Source organism: Podarcis cretensis (genome assembly GCF_951804945.1).
Source record: "Podarcis cretensis genome assembly, chromosome: 3".
Lineage (NCBI taxonomy): Eukaryota > Metazoa > Chordata > Lepidosauria > Squamata > Lacertidae > Podarcis > Podarcis cretensis.
The window spans coordinates 53,575,600-53,595,366 of record NC_137172.1 but is presented as its reverse complement, the minus strand read 5'-3'; the positions used below and the strand labels follow the sequence as shown (position 1 = coordinate 53,595,366).

General features: G+C 39.9%; 1 protein-coding gene across 11 annotated transcripts in view; it reads left to right on the top strand.

Annotated features, from left to right (window-relative positions):
* Positions 1–19,767, top strand: part of QKI (QKI, KH domain containing RNA binding) — a 107,333-nt gene that overhangs the window by 65,831 nt on the left and 21,735 nt on the right. For all 11 annotated transcript variants that reach the window (XR_013837671.1, XR_013837672.1, XR_013837673.1 and 8 more), the window contains exon 5: positions 18,438–18,525. Coding sequence is in view for 8 of the 11 variants with exons in the window: in XM_079971925.1 (XP_079828051.1) it covers positions 18,438–18,525 (88 nt within the window). In the remaining 3 variants the exon portion in view is untranslated. The remainder of the gene's footprint in view (positions 1–18,437; positions 18,526–19,767) is intronic.

The window sequence follows — 19,767 nt, the reverse complement described above, 5'->3', positions numbered from 1 at the left end:
CGGAGTTCTTCCCAAGTGCCATTGTCTAGTCAGGTATCCCTACCACTTCCCTCTTTTGGGAAATATTTTTTTATTTACTAAAAGATAGAGAAGCAGAGGGACTGAGCAGTAGCTCTGCTTTAAAGACTTTATCTCCATGTGTTGGATGGTACTTCCTGTGCATTGGTAGTTAAAAGGTTCCAGTGCTCCCACCTATTACTTGGCTAGACAGGGTCACTTAGGAAGAATTCTCCTAACAGGTAAGGGACTTCCCCTTTCTAACTCCAGTTTTTGTGTCATGTTCCAGGTCTTCCAAAGGTTGATAAGCCCCTCCCAGAAAAAGTAAGTTGGGTTGTGATTTTTCTGATTTATAGAGAGAAATTTAGTGGTCATTCTGCCTCTTCATAATTTTATAAAGGGTTGGCTGTGTACAGTTGTAGTTGCTTTATTTTCTAAGTCATCTTAACTTGTGTAGTTGCAACTTGGTAAAACTGACTCATGATACTATATACCGTATTTTTTGCACCATAGGACGCACCGGCCCATAGGACGCACCAAGTTTTTTTGGGGGGAAATAAAGGAAAAAAATTATTCCCCCCCCCCCCAGGTGCTTGTGGGGCCGGCAGTGGGGAGAAGCTCTCTTCTCCCTGCTGCCCGCCTGCAGACCAGGTCCGGGGACAGCGGGAAGACGCGCTGCGCCTCCCAGCTGTCCCCGGAGCTTGCGGGGCAGGCAGCGGGGAGAAGCGCTCTTCTCCCCGCCGCCTGCCTCCAAACCACATTGGGAGACAGTGGGGTGCCGGCGTTCCGCCTCCCCGCTGTCCCCCGACCTTGTGGGGCTGGCGCTGCGGCTCTCCTGAAGCCTGGAGAGCGAGAGGGGTCGGTGCGCACTGACCCCTCTCGCTCTCCAGGCTTCAGCGAAAGCCTGCATTCGCCCCATAGGACGCACACACATTTCCCCTTCATTTTTGGAGGGGAAAAAGTGCGTCCTATAGGGCGAAAAATGCGATATTCCACTAAAATGGTAAAAAATTGATATTTTTGTGGATTTACTCTGAGCACTTACACATTGTAAATCAGAGAAGCTAATATTTGAAGATAATAGTAGTTAAGTTAATAAAATTTTAAAATGCCAAGGACTAGTAGATGGAATCCTAAATGGAATATATTTGTGAATATAAAAGGTTCTAATTATGATAATGTCATCTTCAAACAATGCCAGGCTGTCTGGCTTGATTGATCTGTCTGTTATGCTGAACATTTGCGTGCCATTTCATGTTCAGGCATTTACTGATATAAATAGTAAGGACACTTTTCTCTAGGATAAGGCCCTCTTTCACAATGAGAAGTACATTAATCATACTTCTATTTTAAAAACCCATGCATTTTAGGACTATTATAAAGTATTTAGCTTGGAATAGAATGTTGTCGTGTCAGACACATAGTTTGTACCAACAAATTTTAAGATTTAAAAAGAGAATGGGATGGCTAACAAACCACACCAATGGCTGATGTGGAAATGAACAAAAATTAGTTAGCTCTGGGCTAAACTGTAGCGTGATACCATTGCAGCATAGAACATTATTGAGGGTTTGCTCCCAAAATAGTTGTTAGGAAACCACTTCTACAATAAGTGGGTGGCAGCAATCTGTTGGCACTGACTGCATAGCATTGGGTTATTTTAACCAATGAACTCTGGAGTATTATGTAAAATATTTTGAGCTTCAGCTATATTTGTGGCAGATATTTGCACATTAAAACATAGAGCAATGGATGAAGGGTGGTAAAAAGTACTAGTTGAAGCAAAGGGCAGTGGAAAATAACTTACAGATTTATCCATTTAATGGAGATTGTGACAGTTTGTTACAGATCCATATGACCACTGGTGGATAGATCAATCTGTCAATGTTAGCTTCCACCTCCTAAATTTCATTATAAACTTGTATGCAGGAGGTGCTATTGGGAATCTTAAGTTACAATCAGGGGGAAGGAGCACTTGGCTGATATTTCATTACCTACAAAACACATACTAAGCCCATCTTCTCCACACCCACCCTTTATCTTAGCATGCATTCTGCATTCTGATATGTGGGGGCTGGGTTAGATTGTCAAATTACTCAGTCAACATCACTCGGTTAAATTAAGAAACTCCATTTAGAATCAGGAAAGAACAATATTGCAAAATATAAGCAAAATTTTGAATAAGCTAAACTAGAGAACATCTAATGGGTATTCCAGACTTTCATAGTCATGGATAACTATTATTCAAAGATGAGTTTTCCTTATCAAAACACTGAGTCCTGTGAGCATGGGGAAATGTGGATACAGTGGTACCTTGGGTTACATACGCTTCAGGTTACATACGCTTCAGGTTACAGACTCCGCTAACCCAGAAATATTACCTCGGGTTAAGAACTTTGCTTCAGGATGATAACAGAAATCACACGGCAGCGGCACAGCAGCGGGAGGCCCCATTAGCTAAAGTGGTGCTTCAGGTTAAGAACAGTTTCAGTTTAAGAACGGACCTCCAGAACGAATTAAGTACGTAACCAGAGGTACCACTGTAAAGGGATCAGAACTCGCTAGTCTGGAGTAAGAAGGCGGCTAAGGGGCTTTTAGTCCGCATACGATGGATGAAAATCTTTCCACAGTCTGATGGGACAGAGTACTGGCACCTGCATTTGTATGCTTACAAATTTCACATGTGGGAGGTAGGCAGCATTTCAAAAGTAAAGTGTAATTTGATGTAGTGACCTGTTCAAATAATAAAGCACTCCTGTGTTGGGTGAAGCAGCTCTTATGGACCTAATTACATGTGGCATGAAAATATATCAAACTGAATCCCTGATACTCTGCCCCTTCTAGGAAACGCTGCTTAAGGTAGGGGTAGTTTGAAGGTTAGAATGAGAGGAAAGGAATGCTTAATGTTTTTCCTTCTTACCACTTGTCTGTTCTAAATCTTTCTGCTTACCATTTGGTTCACACATGACAGTGATTTGAGAGTGTTCTGGACTTTGATTTTTTTCAGAAATAAGCAGTCAGATAAGTGTGTGTACATGTGATGTACAGTAAAGATCTTGGAGAATTGAGCTCATTGAATATATCAGATAGGTAGAAGGCACAAAAGTGTGTGAGACGGTTCAGGTTTACTCAGAGAATAAACCTAGTAAAATGAGGGATGGTAGGGCTAAGATTTATTTGTTTTATTTAGCAGGATTTGTATACCACTTAATCATCAAAGCCTCTAAGCGGATTACCTTACAAATACTCATAAAATTAGATGTTGAAAGCCAAGTCAGATTCACACATCTGGGTAAACAATTTTTTTATCAGGTGCCAAAAACAATACAATGGATGTTCCAACGTAATATGAATAGGCAGGGAGTACAGGTGCTGCCACACTGAAAGATTCATTCCTTGCATGTGCAGAATGAATATTATGTGGCCCTTAGAGAAATAGCAGTTCAACAGATCGAGTGGGCAGCTCTGCAATGTTCGACAGAGATCACATTGGAGTTCAGCATTCAAATTTATGTCCGAGGGTTAATACCTTTAAAGCATAGAATTGTCATGATGTATATATAAGCTACCAAATCTTGTCTTCCCCAAACAGCAATAAGCTAAGATTACCAATCTTAATCATAGCAAAAGCGGATGTATAGAAGACTGGGGACGATCATTATAATCTTATCCCTAACCATTTGTAGAACTTAATTTGCTACCAGCCTAGTTTAATCATCTTAAAACTGAGGCATGCGTCTTTAATCCTAATTCGAAAGCTTGCCCTAACTTTAGTATCCCATAATCTGTTGTAGATACCATAAATTCCTTTGATCCATAAAATGATGTATAGAAGTTTTAAAAAACTTAAATGGAAAATACACCAAGATCTTTTCATAATTAAATTAACTATCGTGTTTTTTACATTGCTTGTCTTTCTATTCTATGTATCTCTTATAGCAACCATAATTGAAGATTAAGACAAAACTAATTTAAAACAGATTGAAGTGTTCTCTGTCCCTGATCCCCTTCTTACAATGTACTGTACAGTTATCCTGAATAACTCCTTAGGTGTTGTGAAAACAAAGAAATGTTTGTTTGCTGGCTTATTTACATCTTTTAAAATCTGTTTCTTCAATTATTTTCTCTAAAGTAATGGTAGTTGAGCACATGTGCCACATGTCAGCAAGATTTAAGTAGAGCTATTGTCCAGTACATGTGTAGCATATCCTTTTAAAGTGTTGGCTTGGGTATTGCCTTTGTTATAGTGAGCTGTAGAGTTATGACCAAGTGTTCATCCTGTTCTTCTCATGTCCAGGAATACCGCAACTCCCTGCTGCCCCTGCCACTTGTAGTGTGACACCTCCTGTCCCAGTACTCATGTCTGACTTAGAGTGGTACATGCTTGACTTGACTAAATTCTTCAATTTTTCATTCATGTCCTCTGAGGCATTACTGTTAAAGAAGATCACAATGTTGCTTTGTAACTAATGTTCTAAACTGCATGACAGCATAACCTAAGATTTACCTTTCATGTTTTGATTCTGAAATACAGAGTCTACCAGTAAGATTTTCTAGCACATGGCTGCTTCTAACAACTACTTGTGTTAATTTGTAAGCATTTGGGGTAACTGACTTGAAAAAGCAGTTTTTAATATGGAGTATGTATGTGGTAACTCTTAATTGATGCAGTTAGCAATAAGCTGTAGTTAATCAAATGATGCTAGGTGTGCTGTGTTTATATTTTTGCAGTATGACATAGTAAAGCAAGAAACATCAAGTTCTGCTGAGCTCCTGAATAAACTTCGGTGTATGTTTAAATCTATTAGAGAACTCTTTTGGCATATAACAAGAAGTCATGGAAATATTTCAAACATGCATGGAAATATTTCAAATGTTTCACTGCGTAAGCATTGACCTGCTATGACAATAAATTTGTGCTGGGGTGTTGGTGGTAGAATCCTGTCATAAAGCCTAACTGAGAACCTGAATAATTAGCTTATGGCTGACAGTCTGCTTGGGAGACTTTTTATTTGTACTATCTTAAATGTTTTAAATATAAGAGTTTTGAAAAGTATAGTTAGAGTAGCATGGGTAATTTAGTCAATTGCAAATGTGTTGTCGCAATATGGGGTGTAAGAATTATGTGTGGTATTCAACCAAGTTTCCTCAAAGTAGACCCATTAAAGTTAAAGAACATTGTTAAGTTAGGTCCATTCATTTTAATGGCTCTACTCTGAGTAAAATTTAGTTGGTTACCACACAGTGTGTGGATTATTGCTTGGAAAATACTGCCTGGCCACATGTCCCATAAATTAATGAAAATGTTCATCCATATAAATCGCTGTGCCTACTTGAACTTGAAATTCAAATGCACTTTTCCTTCTGTGCCAAGCCAGGCATGATGATAGTATATGAATGCATCTTTGCCACTGATTTTTTGGAAAGTAGCAGCAAGTAGAATTCATCCAGTTTGGGACTAAAGGTGGAAATCCCCTCCCCCTTCTTCTGCAGCGGCTATTTGCCGTAGTAGTAAAAATATGGGTGCCAGCAATTGTACCTGGATCTTTCCCTCCCCTGCTGCTTTGGAGATGATTCGCCCACCTCTCTTATACACAGTTTGAACCTCAGTGGCTTCTGAACTTCAGTTAGGTTCTTGAAGAGAAATTTCAGAATGAAATAATTAGCTTTATATAAATACAAAACAACAGATCTGTACACGTAAACCTTTAATCAATCAAAAGAATGCATTCAAATTTCTTAATTGATTTGAATGTGACAAACTTCACTTTCAAGAATAAAATGCCTATTCCTAATCACTCTACTAAAATTAGAAGGATACTCATTGTTTATATGTGGATCTATTTTTTTCTGCTATTACTATAGATTGCATTTCCAGCCTCCACATTTTTGTTTTCTTTTTCAAATGATAATTGATATAGAATTTTGTGTTTTAAAAATATTTTTATTGATTTTAATAAAACAAAATAAAGCTGCTTCGAGTAAATGTATAATCTGTTACAGATACAGATTATAAAATACCTAATACAACAAATGATTAAATTATTTTAGAAGAGTTGCAAATATTGGCCAGCATTCTACATTCTACAATTTCTCTCTCCACCCAAAATATGAGCTATTTTCTTCTGTAAGTAGAATTAGACAATGTTCTCTTAAGAAGTGCAATGGACAGGTTTTATTAACTGTTGTAATTTTCACTGCCGATCCCTTATCCAGTTTTCAAATATTACTAAAACTTAACATTATAACGATAGTGATGACAAGTGTGACTTTCTCTTATGAATCCATAATCTTTTCTGCAGCTGATTTACTTTTATTGTCTTGTGACACAACTCAATTCTTGGTTGCTGAACTTATTCAACAGGATGTATAGACCACTTAATCATCCTTAACATCTAAGATTTGCATAGAATATAAAATACTCATTTAGAGATACAAGTAACTTGTTTTTAACATTTGACTTTAAGCTACATTTTATCAAAATATAAGTAAAAGCAGCAGTTACTAAAATACTGTGTAGGCTAGTGTAAACAAAGACCTTGCTACATATGGTGAAGGTATCTTCCTATTAATAGCAGATAGGGAGTTCCAGACAGTAGGTTGATTCCTTGCAAGTGGAGAATGAACATTACATGACGTTGTAAAACTTCCAGTTGGGCATATATGGGGAAAGCTGATCTTTCCAACTAGACTGGTCCAAAGCACATTGTACTCGTAGTATTTTATTTAGAAAACATGGTTTTAATCTTTTAGTTGAAGGTATATATTGACTTAGTAATAATATAACCTTTCTAGTAGGAAGCTATGCTGTGAGAGGGCATCTCCCCACCCCCACCCCAATGTGCAGAAAGGTGTTGCTACTCTTTCCAACCATGCAGGGCCATTTTAATCTCAATAGAAAATCTGTCTCAGGGCTGAAGTACAGTAATTAGCTGTCTCTTCAGAGTGTCAGAGCAAAATTACCATTGTAATGGTTTAGCTGGAGGATAAAAGGATTGAATTTGGGTCCCTTTGCCTGCCAAACTAAGTTGCTATGGGAATTTTCAAACGTAAGAGGCGTTTACTTAGAGCAATTTGAAGGGTTTGAATAAACTCATAAATTATGGTTTTTAGAGCAGCAGCAATCTCTGCTTTCTCTGGCATAGGCTGAGCAGCAACATGAAGGCTGTTAGAAACTGCTTATGCTTAATGAGAACGAGTTGATCCATGCTCCCGTGCAGACTATCAGCTTATTAAAGCTAAACTGTTTCTGCTAAATACTGTACAGTAAGCACATTTCAAGAGAGACAGTTTGTAACAAATCCCTAGAGTAAAAAACAAAATCTGATTGCTGCAGATGTAAATTGAATTTCCCTTGCTGGATTAGATCTCTTTTCAAGTAATACTATTAAAAATGGTTTTTATTTTGTTTCAGTAAACATTAACTTGATTTTAACTTTCCTCCCTGCATGTAATATTTATTACAATACTTGTCAAATCTGACTATGGAGGGGATAAAGGGACACTGAAGACTTCATTTGAAAGCAAATAAGATATCTGGGCACTTTGAACTGGTTCTTTTGGGTCACGTGTAAACATTTGCAGAGACCATGCTCATTCTCACTAAAGAAGTTGGGCTTTGACCTATTGACTTGCTAGTCAACTTTGACACTGTGAGCAGGTAGATTCTCTTTCTGTAAATAACTTAAGTAATGAACATTGCTCATGCTTGTTTAACCTTCAGTTGTTCTTGATGAGTCAGCTGTAGATGTAACAGTAACTTGTGTTCTGTTCTGGGCTTTAAGAGCATGGTTTTAATTGAAGCCTTTGTCTTTTATTTTTGTTGATATCAAATTGGATGTGACAGAGCTACCACTCCTATCTATACTGTGTGTGTGTGTGTGTGTGTGTGTGTGTGTGTGTGTGTGTGTGTCTCTCTGTGTGTGTTGGTGTCTGTGTGTGTGTGTGTGTGTGTGTAAGAGAGAGAGAGAGAGAGAGAGAGAGAGAGAGAGAACACGAACTATTTTAGGAAGGGAGAGAGAGAGAAAACTATTTTAGGAGGGGTGTGTGAAAGGGGCAGAACTGTACCTCACATAAGCTGGCTGTGCTGTCTCTCTTGAGGTACATTTCTCCCAACTTGGCTGACACAATATCAACTAGGCTAGGAGAAAAGTGCCTGGGATTGGCAAGTATTTGGGAAGGATTCAGCTGTTCCTCATTCATGTGCTGATTTTGATCCCCAAAACCTGTATTGTGCAAATAAAAGATGTTTGGCCCTCAGCTTATATTTGTGATGTCAGGCTCCAAGGTTCTCTTCTGGCAGTTCCCTCATTGTGAGAAGTGAAGTTACAAGGAACCAGGCAGAGAGCGCCCACCCTGTGGAATGCCCTCCTATCAGATGTTAAAGAGATAAAACAATTATACAATTTTCCTCAGACATCTGAAGGCAACCCCGTATTGGGAAGTTTTGTTATCTGATGGAAGTTATCTGACGTTTCATTGTCTTTTTAAAATATTCTGTTGGAAGCAGCGCAGAATGGCTGGGGCAACCCAGTCAGATGGGTGAGGTACAAGTAATAAATTACCATCATCATCATCATTTTTTGATAGTGTTGGAAGGGTTGTAGCTCAGTGGCAGAGCATCTGCCTTGTATGCAAAAGGTCCTATGTTTTCCCCCCTGCATCTCCAGGGAGGGCTGGAAGAGATTCTCTGTCTGAAACCCTGGAGAGCTGCTGCTGATTATTGTAGGTGGACCAGTGGTCTGACTAAGATAAGGCAGCTTCCTATTCCTGTATTGTGTGATAAGTTTAAGGACTGTCAACTGATTAAAGATTCTTGCTCCATGGGTGTTAGTCCCAAGGTATGTCCGTGGCACTTAGGAAAAAGTCAGCTTAGAATAAAAGTGCAAGCTTAGCTTTCAGATCAAGCCCAGTATATGTCTCAGTTTATATGTTGCCCTTTAAAACCTAAAACAAAGTTTGAGATTCAAGTTTCAGCTTTCAGTTCAAGTTAAAACTAGCAAAAAACTCACTCAGTTTTGAAAATGAAAGCAAGTGAAAACTAGAGGGTAATTTACACCTTAAACATAAGTTCATGCTCAGTATAGACTTTATTTAAGGTGTACTTCATATAAATTTCAAGTGTTAGAGACTCAATGAATGTTAAGCTCAGTATTTGGTTGAATTTCAAAACCAGCCACACCTTCTTCAGTTTTAAAACTTATACAGGGAGTTTGAGTCTTACATTTTCTGAAGGGCTTCAAGGGCACACCCTTATCTTAATTCCATCCATTGCCTCCTAGCCTAAAAATAAAAATAAAAAATCACATCCCTAGAGGGCTAAATGGACCTACACTCCATATTTCAAATTTCTGTTCCCTGGAATTTGGTGCAGCCCAGCAATTTGAGCCACACATCCTTATATTCTTCAAACAATGACCTCTTGATCTGCTTGGCTGCAGGAAGAGGTGAGGGAAGATAGCCAAAGCTATATATTTAGGGTAATCTAGTGATGGAGACTGCCCTGTGAGCTGGATTAGAAGCACCCACTGACAAAGCATTTCAGCCCTAGTGATAAAGCATTATTGTAGCACGCTAGTCTGGCAGATGTACAAGCTCAGCAGCAGGACAAGGAGCCCAGGGCAAACTACTCTCCTTACCCAAGAAATGCCAAGCAACAAAGTAAAAGTTATGTTACAACGGTTACACATCACCCCAGTCTCTGCTGAGCGATGGCAAGATTCCAGGGGGTTCCAGGGTCATGTTTCCGTTGTAAATTCAGGCACACCATAGACTGTAGAGTTTAAATATAAATGGTTTATTTTACACTTACATACACCCTAGAGCAGGGATCGGCAAGGTTTAGCTCACCTGGGCCAGTTCACTCCAGTGTAGATCCCTCCATGGGTTGGATTGTGCCTGTGTGTGAGCACATGCGCCCATGATTTCCGGCTTCTGCGCAAACTTGATTTCCGGCACCACGGAAGCAAGGCACTGTGCTGCATCAGTTTAGCACAGTGCGCGGAGACTCGCCAAGTGGGCGGCTCAGTTCAGGGATGGCTCGTGGGCCGGTTAAATGACCCCTGTGGGCCACTTGTGGCCCATGGACCTTAGGTTGCCTACCCCTGCCTAAGAGTTTTCAACGGAAAGGGTGCATGCATTGATGCAAAACTTAGGTTGCTAGTTAGGAGATTGAAAGCTAGAATCTTCAAAGTAGCTTTATCTGAAAAGCTACCTATACCACTCATAGGGCCAGCTGGACAGGCACAGCTCAGTGGGGACTTCAGCAAGTGAATGAGACAGTGATGTTTGTATGAGGGGTGGTGGAGGATTTGTTTGGTACTGCCGGGGGGAGCATATGGGTATAAACCAGCCCTGTAGAACTGGGTGGGCTCTACTTAAACCAGACTGGAACAAAAATGTTGCTGTTTGAAAACAAAAAGTTGGAAGAGTAGCTTTTAAATTGATAACAGGGAGAAGGCTGATGAACGTTCAAGATATATCATTCTGAAGGGTTGAGGGTGAAAACGATTGAATGTTCAAATGGAAGAGGGCAGAACTAGACAATGCAAATGCAGGTGGGCATAATAGCCATTCAGAGAATCCAGGTTGCTTTAGAGAGATACACTGTATACCAATGTTTAAATGCTAATGCTAGAGGTATCCAGATCAAGATGGGTTGGCTGGGGTGCTTGGTTTTAAAGAAAAGCATAGATAGGTATTGTGCTCATAGCAGAAACATGGTGAAAATAAGTGAATTAATGGGACACTGGTGTCTGTGGATATAAACTCCATAGCATACACACATACACTAGTAGCAGCTGTGAAGAAAAGCTAATTCCATTTTAAAATCATTATGAAAGGGATGGAAAAATAAAACTGCCTGCCCCATGATGCTTTCCCAGCCTACCTGGAGTTGCTAGGGATCGAACCTCTGAGGCCTTTTGTATGCAAATCATATGCTTGACCACTGAGCTTCAGCCATTTTCTCAAAGTTTACATTGTGTTAAATCAGCATTGTTTTCCCCATTCTACTCCCTGTTTTTGACCTCTTAGTACAGTGATTCCCATTGCGGGTCAGGGCATCCCTGGGGGTCTGAGGAACGAACCATCCCCTGCCAGGGACTCACTTACCTTGTTAATTGCACAGTGAAAGCCTTACATGGACCATCCAGCCTCTGCTCCCAACCAGCACTTGCTTGAGTGCCCACAATGCAGTTTACTGAGCAGTGCGCTAAGAAATTATTAATCCTGAGAGTTGTAATTTCCTTTCCTGATGTTAGTAAATAATACTAGTGTCAGGGGTTCAGGAGCAGAAGCACAGGGAAGAGGGGAGATGGAGAGCGAAGGGGAAGAATCTGAGGGCAGCGTAGGAAAAGATGACAGTGGCCTAAGAGATTCCATGAGCCTCTCCAGCGAATCGGAAGATTCACAGAAGGGGGCGCCGGTGGCCAGGGCAAGGGGGGCCCCAAGGGGGACACCCCAGAAGCAAGGGGCCAGCGGGGACTCCCAGAGCAGCAGTTGGAAATCAGGACCAGCTTCCCCACCAGAGCATAGTGGGGGGGAAGAGTCACAGGTATCGGGAGTAGCATCTCCCCCAGCAGGGAGAGGAGAGGAGTCAGGGCTGACCACGCCTCCATCGGAGAGTCAGACAACGGAGGGGAGGTCAGATCCAGCCAGTATCCCGGAAGAGGGAAGCAGTGACAGAAGTAGTGTAACGGTCAGGAGGAAGGTCACTGGGTTGGCGCGAGAGGCAAGTTCAAATGTACAGGAGCGTGGGACAGCAGAGAATGAGGATTGGGAACCGGGTCCTAAAGCCTGCCGGAGGCAGGGGGAGGAGCTAAGCGACTCAGCGTCAGAGGAGTCCAGAAAGGGGAATGCCCCAGCCGGCAGGAGGACCCAGAGGAGAAGAGAGCAGCGGAAAAGGTGGAGCAGGGCTAGGATCTTAAACTGGTGTCAGAGGGGAGGAGATTCAGACGGGACTTCGCCGGTCTAGGGTTTAAGACGTAGAGCTACGCGCTGCGGCTTTGAAATGGAAACTGAACCTCAATAAAGACTTTTGTACATAACGACAGCCTGGCGTTGGTCCTCTGTGAGCTGGGACCTAGGGGCAGCTCTGACAATTATACTTAAAGCTAGCTTCAAAGATAACTTCCCTATTGCCTGGAGCCAGTTTCAGAAGTTGCAACAAGTGAAAAAATTAACTCAAAAATTAAGGTATGCTAGACGACAAAACAAGCAAAGTTCATTTTTAACTATGTGATAAAACATTATTTCCCCTTCAAGGAAAAATATGACTAAAATGGTCACATTAGTGCATGTAGTTTTTTTCAAGAAGTTATCATAGTCCCTGTAAATTACCTGAATATTTCTACTTTCAGAAACAAAAATGTAAATGCAAAGCTAGATAATTTTAAAATCTCTGGCAGCATACTCTGCCAGTCGAGCAGTCAAGTCTTTCAAATGTAAGGTCATGTGACTGACACATTTGTCCTCTAAAGAGAGGACATGCAATTCTTTCTTTAGTACTCTGTATTTTTAACTGGCTGAATGCAAGTCTTAGCCAGAAGTAAGATGAGCTGTAGCTACCTAACAGAAATAGCATTATCATCATTCTGGAATTTATATGCTGGTAACAACAAAACACTAGTGGAAAATAACTTGACTTGCGTTTATAATGTGTCTTGTTTAAGCTGAGTAACTTTATTTGTTGTGCATGTACCTTTTTATAACGAAGTTCTTTCTGCACGGGGTGCAAACTGGTCTGTAGTATGTTTTATCTCTGGCAGTTTAGAGGATGCATACGTTTGAGTAATGGCATAAGAAGAGCCCTGCTGAATCAGATTAAAGCCAATCCTTTTACTAGATGCTAGTGAAAATTCCACAAACCGGAAATGAGCACAACAGACCTTCCCCTGTTCAGAGTAGTGCTGTCTCTGATCCTGGAGGTAGTATGTAGCCACCACCACCACTACTGCTACTACTACCAGTTGTTGTTGTTGCCATCGTTATTATATCACCCATCAACAGTAGATCTTAGGACGGTTCACAACATCAAAATACAATATGAAAAACACAAAATACGTAATAAAAATAATAACAAAAACAAATCAAAAATACGGTAACTCCTCCCACAACACATTCAAAAGGGTATTGGGTGTTAATCAGCCAAAGGCCTGGTTGAAGAGAAATGTTTTTGCCTGGTGCCTAAAACGGAGCCACTGCAGAAAAGGCCTGTTCTCATGTTGCACCCTCCAGATCTCTTGTGGAGGAGGTCCATGAAGAAGGGCCTCAGAAGATGATCTCAGTAACCAGGTTGGTTCATATGGAGATAGACAGTCCTTGAGGCATTGCAGTCCTGAGCCATTTAAGGCTTTATAGGTCAAAACGCCTAGGGACGCGGGTGGCACTGTGGGTTAAACCACAGAGCCTAGGACTTGCTGATCAGATGGTCGGCGGTTCGAATCTCCGCAATGGGGTGAGCTCCCATTGTTCGGTCCCTGCTCCTGCCAACTTAGCAGTTCGAAAGCTAGGTCAAAACCAGCACTTGAATTGGCCCTGGAAACTAATTGACAGCCAGTGAAGTTTGGGCCAGCATCAGTGTAATAGGCTCAAAATGTCTTGCTCTGGTGAACAATCAGTTGTCACTGATTCTTGTGGAATCCAATTCCATAGATTAATTAGTGAACTGTATTAGATTACGTAGGTGTGTTCTGCAAGAGAAGCATTTATTTGTAGGACCACACATCCAAATAAGCAATCTCTAAATTTTGTACCTTAGAAATTCCAAATATGGGCACCCTTTTTCTTAAAAAATAAAAACAAGCAAACAGATAAGACACACCTGTATCCTTGCCTGCCAGAGGCAAACTTTTAAAGGAAAAATGGCACCTCATATGAAATGGCAAACAAAACACCATACTTCCAATTTACTACCTGCCTTTCTGTCAAAGAACTGCAAACTGTCTAAGTACTTGAATAGGGTCACAGTCAACTTGGTAACTTCCTTTCATGGGTATCTCAGCTTCCATCAGCAGGGTTTCCATGTCGGAGCTTGGTATTCAGTTGCTGTGCAAATAGTGTGGTGAGCTTAAATGTTTATACATTTTTTTGTATAAACAGCTCACATTAACTCATGTTCATGCCCAAATAATATGGTTTTTAGCCCCTCTTATGTAGAGCAGTGTTACCAAAAACTAAGTCAATATTTAGAATTATATAAGTTCCATGGTAGTGACTCTGAACCTGGACATATACAAATGTATTCACTCCTGGCACTTTATCTTGTTGCATGTTAAATAACTAGAAAAAGGAATCATGGGAAAAGTTGCAATTAGATCAAGTATCATTAAATAGAAAATGTCCAAGTGAAGAGAAATGCAAGGAGATAATGCTAGCTCCTCCCACCCTCGGTGTGTCTTTAACATTGTGACCATTAAATTTGTCAGTGAAATAGTCTTTGCATATCATTTGAACTGATAGCTTACTTTGAAAAAGATAAGGCAGTAGCGCTGGCTAAAAAATAATGATGTTAGTTTACTGTTGCTTGGCCTAAGCACTGTAATGTGCATCATAGATTTTTTCCAAAGAAAGTATGCCATATCATTAGTTTGGTCTGCATATCCTGCTGAGGTATTTGCAGGGATCGAAACCTGACTTTCATTATTATTTTTTTAGTTACCAAGTTGTATCAGAAAAGTACAACAGGGTTGACAGTTTGAGTGTCCACAAATGTTTAAGTCAGAAATAGTATGTCTTGTTTTCATTTGGTATCCATTCTTAGCTGCTAGTAGTAATTTTTGTTTACTTTCGGGAAGGGTCACAGCTCAGTGGTAGAGCTTATTGCATTGCATTGGAAGGTTGCAGGTTCAACCCCTGGCAATGTCTCCTGCTTGAAACCCTAGACACGCACTGCCACTCAGTGTAGGCAATACAGAGCTATATAAAACAGTGGTCTGACTCAGTAAAAGGTACCTTCTTATCTACTATTCTTCTGCAAGTGCACTTAGTTGAACATAATCCATGCTCATTCCCTATCACAATTTCTTTTTCTTATTGGGGTTTATTTCAGTAAATCCTGTTGTTTCCTAAAATGGCTACATTTCTTTCAGAACTTTCTTCATAAATTCATTTCTTGAATGAATCTTTTCCATCTTTAATGGTACCAGTCAGTTGTTCCCAAAGTTGCTTTGGTGCATCCCATCTGGGCTGCAAGAATCATAGAATCGTACTCTAGTCCAACCTCCTGCAATGCAGGAATCTCAACAGTAAGTAGGAGTGGGTGGCAGGAACTACCAGAGAGTAAGACCCATTGGCAGCACTGCAGAACTGTTGTGTTGCAATTGGGCAAGGAAACGAGTGGGAAAAGCCTCTCCCAAGCATCCTTCCTTTGTCGCAGCCTGTTTTGAGTTAAGAGTACTGGTAACTATAAAACCACATGATAATTCTCTGTCTTATACCAATGTTCCATTTTCACAGTTTTTTCACAGTGTTTTTGTGGGTCCTTGCAAGTTAAATGCCAGTACAGTGGTACCTCTACTTACACACACCTCTGGTTACGTATCCTTCGGGATACGCACGTGGCAAAACCTGAAGTATATTTTCGGGTTTCTCCGCATGCGCAGAAGCGCTCTACTGCGTGCATGCACAGAACAGGCACCTCCGGTTGCAAAAACCTCGGGATCCAACCGGAGCTGTGGAACGGATCCCGTCTGCAACTGGAGGTACAACTATATTTTGATCTTAATGATGTGTAGCACTTTTGTCTCAGAGTTAGAACATAATACTGGATTCGCAACAAAATGTAGTGTGGAGTGCTGCTGTTTCGACTTCTAGCCACTCCAGCAGTCAGCATAGTGTGACAACTGAGAACACTATGACGTCTTTAGAACTGGGTGATATATTGCCCAAATTCACTTTCGAGTCAATATCATGATACACATTTCATAATTTTTGACATAGCAATATATTGCAATTCATGGTGTGTGCATGCTATGCAAAAATCACAATGTGGGAAAAACCTCAAAGACAACCAGTGGCTCGACAAAGCTCCATCCTAAATCAGACATTGTGATATATCAGTATATTGTGATATTTAGCTGGTGATAATAGTGCATTGTTGAAACCAGGTATCGCCCAGCCCTAGAGCTCGTGGACTGTTTTTTGAATCACCCCGGTTTCCTAACTATTTTTTGTATTTCTGCAGATGGTTAGTGTCCACCAAAGCTTGGTGGTACCTCCCTCTTGCACACGAGTGGTGCCTTTTTGGCTACATAAACAACAGCACTCATATTCTGGGCATTGTAGACAGAGGGAATGACAGTGTACGCTTGAAGCTCCAGTGCATATGTGGAAAAGTCGCTTTAGAGATAGCACATTCAGTAGAGCGGGTTCGTGGGTTTGAGCCCTACTTCAGGCAAAAAAGATTCTTGCATTGCAGGTGGTTGAACTAGATGACCTCTTGGTCCTCTCCAACTCTACAATTCTATGAATGCTATATAGAAGCTGTTTGATTGTTGTTATTTGTGCTGGGCAACTGTGGGTGATTAGCTGGTGGAAAAAAATCTCTTACATGGAATTCTCCTATACTTGCATGTGAAGTTCAAAAATGATTTCAACTAGGTTTTACTGTATGAAATATATATAAATATATAGTAGATCTTAGTGTGTGTGTGTGTGTGTGTGTGTGTGTGTGTGTATATAATAGTAGATCCGTGTGTGTGTGTGTGTGTGTGTGTGTGTGTGTGTAAAGATTCACTGTAGTTTCAGTAACACCTAGCTTTTATCTAACATTTATAGCATAGTAAAAAGTATCAGAAAATCCAGTGCAAAATCTTAACAGCATATAATATGGTCTTCAATGTTACTAGAGACTAGAATTCAACAATTTCTTTGCCCGCCCCCTCCAATTATTAACAAGAACACTAAACTTTTCAATTATGTGAGTGTTTAGTGTGTTAGAGAAGAAAAGCTAGTTAGACAATAAAAGGTTTGCCAACTATATTAAACTAATAAAAACCATGCTTTGTCAGACTTTCGAGAAGTCTACTTACAGCAGCACCTTAGCAGTATAAATTGTACTTTATTCATTGATACAGACTTACATGTAGTCTGATTTCCATTGAAGATTCTTCATCTCCCTTTTGCACCCTCAGTTTCACCCTCTTTGAAGTAGAATGCTTACAGAAATTTCTGACATTGGGAAACATGCTTTTTAGTAAATTGAGAGGAGAGGTATTGGCCAAAGAAAACAATTAAAAAATTGTGGTGTGCTTTTACACCATAAATTGTTTTAACTTGTGTTTCTGGATCACAAAAAAGAATTATACAATTTTCAGGATTTGAAAAGAAAAGACTGTGGAACAATTATTATTGTCCTTGAACATTAATGAAACATTTAATTAAAAACACCAGCTAATTTTAAATGATGGCATAATAAACAAAAACTACATTGTGGGCCATGCAGCCACGTTTATAGAGAGAGTTTTGTAAACCAAATATATGGGTAAGTACCATTTCAAAATGATACAATATCCACAGCCATGGTAGAAGCAAAATAATCAGGTGATATAGGCAACCCCACCTTCTGACAAGATAGAAGTGGAAGATGGGGGTGTTGCAGTATTTGCTGCATTTCCAGTACATAAAATTATCTTTCATAAGTTTATACTTACTATCCATTAAAGCTGCAAAATAAATCCAAATACAGAATTAAACACCTTGCTATTTGTAGCTTTGTGATCTGTCAGCACAAGACTGCTGTAATTGTAGAAATTGTGTCTGTTAAAGTTTTAGCAACTGAACTATGGACTTTGAATCCTGATGGAAAACAGCATTTGTGTGCATGGATAGTAACTTTGGAAATATGTTGTCTTCAGATGTCCCTGGCAGAAACAATATCTAAAGGGTTTTCCCAATCTACCGTCAATAACTCTGTAACTGCTTGCAACTGCCAATTGTTATTTTTCTTTTGGGATTTAAAGAGATACTTACTTTATAAGACTTGATGGAAGCCCAAGATAGCCTCATGTGCAGCTTCCACTATACAACCATGTTTCATGCAAAGCTGTTAATAAAGTTTTCCGTTGCAGACTGCCTATAGCTCTGCATGTGTGCCTTTCATGCAGTTCTGTATGATAAAGTCTATGGTATCCAAAATGTTGTGTGAAAGAGAGCAGCCTCCAATTCTGCTATGCTGTCCTTCTAAAAAGCTCAGTGCTGTTTAGAAGTTATGAATATTGGCTTCCTTCCAGTGTTCTTAGAATGTAGGAGGAGGTCCAAGGAGAGTAGTGTTTTAGATTTAGGACTGAAAAAATAGGGACCTCATGTAGGTAGAGTAGCATCTGAGGGAGTTTCTCTATTTTGCAAACATGTTTCCACTTCATATATTGAAATGTGATAAGCTTTTGCAAGTGAATTGATACTGTAAAATACTCTACTAATAGTCTACTTTATTTGTTCAGGCAGAAGGAGAAGATAGCCTTAAAAAGATGCAGTTGATGGAACTTGCAATTCTCAATGGCACCTACAGAGACGCCAATATCAAATCACGTAAGTACAACAGAAATGTGGGGGTTTTATATGGGAGGATGCTTTTAAGTTGTGTTTGTTCGCACTAGATGGGAAGACAAAATATTGCCTGTGTTACATATGTAGCCCACTGACCCCTTATAGATCTTGCCATTTCCATAATCCTGACTCCTACACAGAAAACATCTCATGAATGTGCTTCACATGCCCTATCTTGCTTTTCCAGAATGTGCACACTATCAGTTTGTGTAGTAATATGACACTGCTGTACTTATAATGTCATGGCATCATACAAAGTGAGCAAAGCATGCTGCTGAGAGGATTGGGATTGGGCACATTTCTTTCACATCTTAACTCTCCTTAAGAGTATCTTTAAATATTGATCTAGCTGTGTAAGACCCACTTTTCTTTGAAGGGCTTCTACATGACTGGGGTTAACTTAGATCTAGCCATGTGAGCAGAGGCTGATTGTATGGTTGCTGGCAAAAGAATTGGCACCTGCAAGGAAGGGTATATATGCCAGTGCTGTAGGAAAAACCCACTGAATAAGCTACCCTCTCTTAGTTCCAAGAAGGACCAGTTTAAAAATAAAATAAATGTTTTGAAGATATTTAATATATAGTTAGTGTTTTCTGTGTAATTATTGGCATGTTTTCCCTTTTTTCAACTCTTCAGCTATGAGTTCAGTCATATATTTTTTGCAATGGTTCTTAGTTTCATTCAGCATGTTTTCAGAAACTGCATATTCAAGGTTATCTTAAAACTAAATGTCTTGCACTAATTGGGTTAGATTTCAGTCATGTTTGAAACATAATTAACGGGCAAATCATTGCACTTTGAGGGTAAGAGTAGTCAGCCTAATCACTAATTGATATGGGCAATAATTTTTCCTGTCACTGCCTTCTTTCATTTAATGAACCACAGTCTCACATAACAAACCCAACAGAGACTTACATAATGCAACTAAGTTGGCTCATTCTGTTAGCTTTAACACAGAGCTTGTCCAGAGAAAAATGGATTTCTGGTATGTTAAGGGGACAAAAATTATTCTTAGGCTTTGATCAGTGTGTTGAAGGCTCCAGATGCATGCATTTAGGAAAACCACTTTCATTGAAAAGAGGTGAAATGTTAACAAAAAATTATCTTCCTGCTGTTCTAGTGTCTCTTGATATCATCTGTATATGTTTAAACTGTGCTTAAATTGGTTAAAAGAACTTAACACTGAAATCCTGTCTATACTTGGGAGTAATTTCTAAGTAAATA